The sequence below is a fragment of the Arachis stenosperma genome, chromosome 2 (genome assembly GCF_014773155.1).
Source record: "Arachis stenosperma cultivar V10309 chromosome 2, arast.V10309.gnm1.PFL2, whole genome shotgun sequence".
In the NCBI taxonomy this organism is placed as follows: Eukaryota; Viridiplantae; Streptophyta; class Magnoliopsida; order Fabales; family Fabaceae; genus Arachis; species Arachis stenosperma.
Window position 1 is genome coordinate 14,171,145 of NC_080378.1, and position 1,323 is coordinate 14,172,467.

At 47.4% G+C, this 1,323-nt stretch overlaps 1 protein-coding gene across 1 annotated transcript; it reads left to right on the forward strand.

Annotated features, from left to right (window-relative positions):
* The first annotated feature begins 293 nt into the window (after window positions 1-293).
* LOC130962601 (thioredoxin reductase 2-like) lies at window positions 294-959 on the forward strand. Its single transcript, XM_057888792.1, has one exon. It carries the CDS (start codon window positions 294-296, stop codon window positions 957-959), a length of 666 nt encoding a protein of 221 aa, XP_057744775.1.
* The last annotated feature ends 364 nt before the right edge of the window (window positions 960-1,323 follow it).

Sequence of the window (1,323 nt, forward strand, 5' to 3'; positions counted from 1 at the left end):
ATTCCTAACCCTAACAATACAAGCACATCTCCCTTCTCCTCCTCTGCCTCTACCCTCCACCCGCCACCTTTCTCTGCTGCCACAACCCCCTTCCATTACCAACATCCCCTCCCTTCCCCTCCATCCCTCATCACCAGCTCCTCATTTATTTGAACGCATCATCATCAAACAATAATGGCACAAGGAATATAATATATAAAGAGTTATACAAGTACATAAATAATTGAAAGTTACGCACTTCCCGCATAGCCATATAGCTTAGTTTCCAGCTTCACCTAACCATTTTTCTATTAATGGAGTTCTTCACCAAGGCAAAAGCCATTAAGCTCCGCAGCCACCACGACCAGAGAAGGAAGCTCTGCATCATCGGAAGTGGCCCGACGGCGCACAACGCCGCAATCTACGCCGCGCGAGCTGAGCTCCAGCCGGTTCTCTTCGAAGGATGGATGGCCAATGGCGTCGCTCCCGGCGGCCAACTCACAACAACTACCAATGTTGAGAACTTTCCCGAATTTTCGGACGGTGTCTTTGGCTCTGATCTCATGGACCGCTGCCGCAGGCAGTCTCTCCGATTCGGCACTGAGATCATCACTGAGACGGTTTCTAAGGTAGATTTCTCAAAGCGTCCGTTTAGGATTTTCACCGATTCCAGAACCGTTTTAGCTGACGCCGTCATTGTCGCCACTGGCGCCGTCGCGAGGCGTCTGTCCTTCAACGGCGCTGGCGATGGTCCTGGCAGATTCTGGAACTGCGGAATATCAGCGTGCGCGGTCTGTGATAGAGCGGCGCCAATGTTCCGGAACCGGTCGCTGGTGGTTATTGGCGGTGGCGATTCAGCCATGGAGGAAGCTAATTTCCTCACCAAAATTGGTTTCAAAGTGTATATAATCCATAGAAGGGATAATTTTAGAGCTTCTAAGATCATGCAGGACAGGGTTTTGAAAAACCATAAGGGATGAAGGAACAAGGAGGGTGAGGGGGAATGAAGGGGATGATGGTGGTGGAAGGAGGTTATGGTGGCGGAGAAGGGTGGAGGGTAGAGGTTAGAGAAAAAGGAGGGAGCAGAGGTTTTTTGGTTAGGGTTAGGAATTGGGTAGGAAGATGAAAAAAGAAGAAAGGTGAAGGGTATTTACGGAATTATAAACAAAAATTTAAAGATTGGTCATTTTTGTCGAACAAAATATATGTTTTTTTTTAAACTAAAGAGCTCAACACACTAGGTGGAGCAAATAGTGTCAAACAAACAATAAGAACAACAACTCCAAAGAAAAACAACAACCAAAGGAAAAGATTCACGTGTCATCTCCGGCATAGCCATCAACA

Coding starts and splice junctions, on each gene's coding strand:
- LOC130962601 (XM_057888792.1), top strand. CDS start 294: ATGGAGTTCTTCACCAAGGCAAAAGCCATTAAGCTCCGCAGCCACCAC.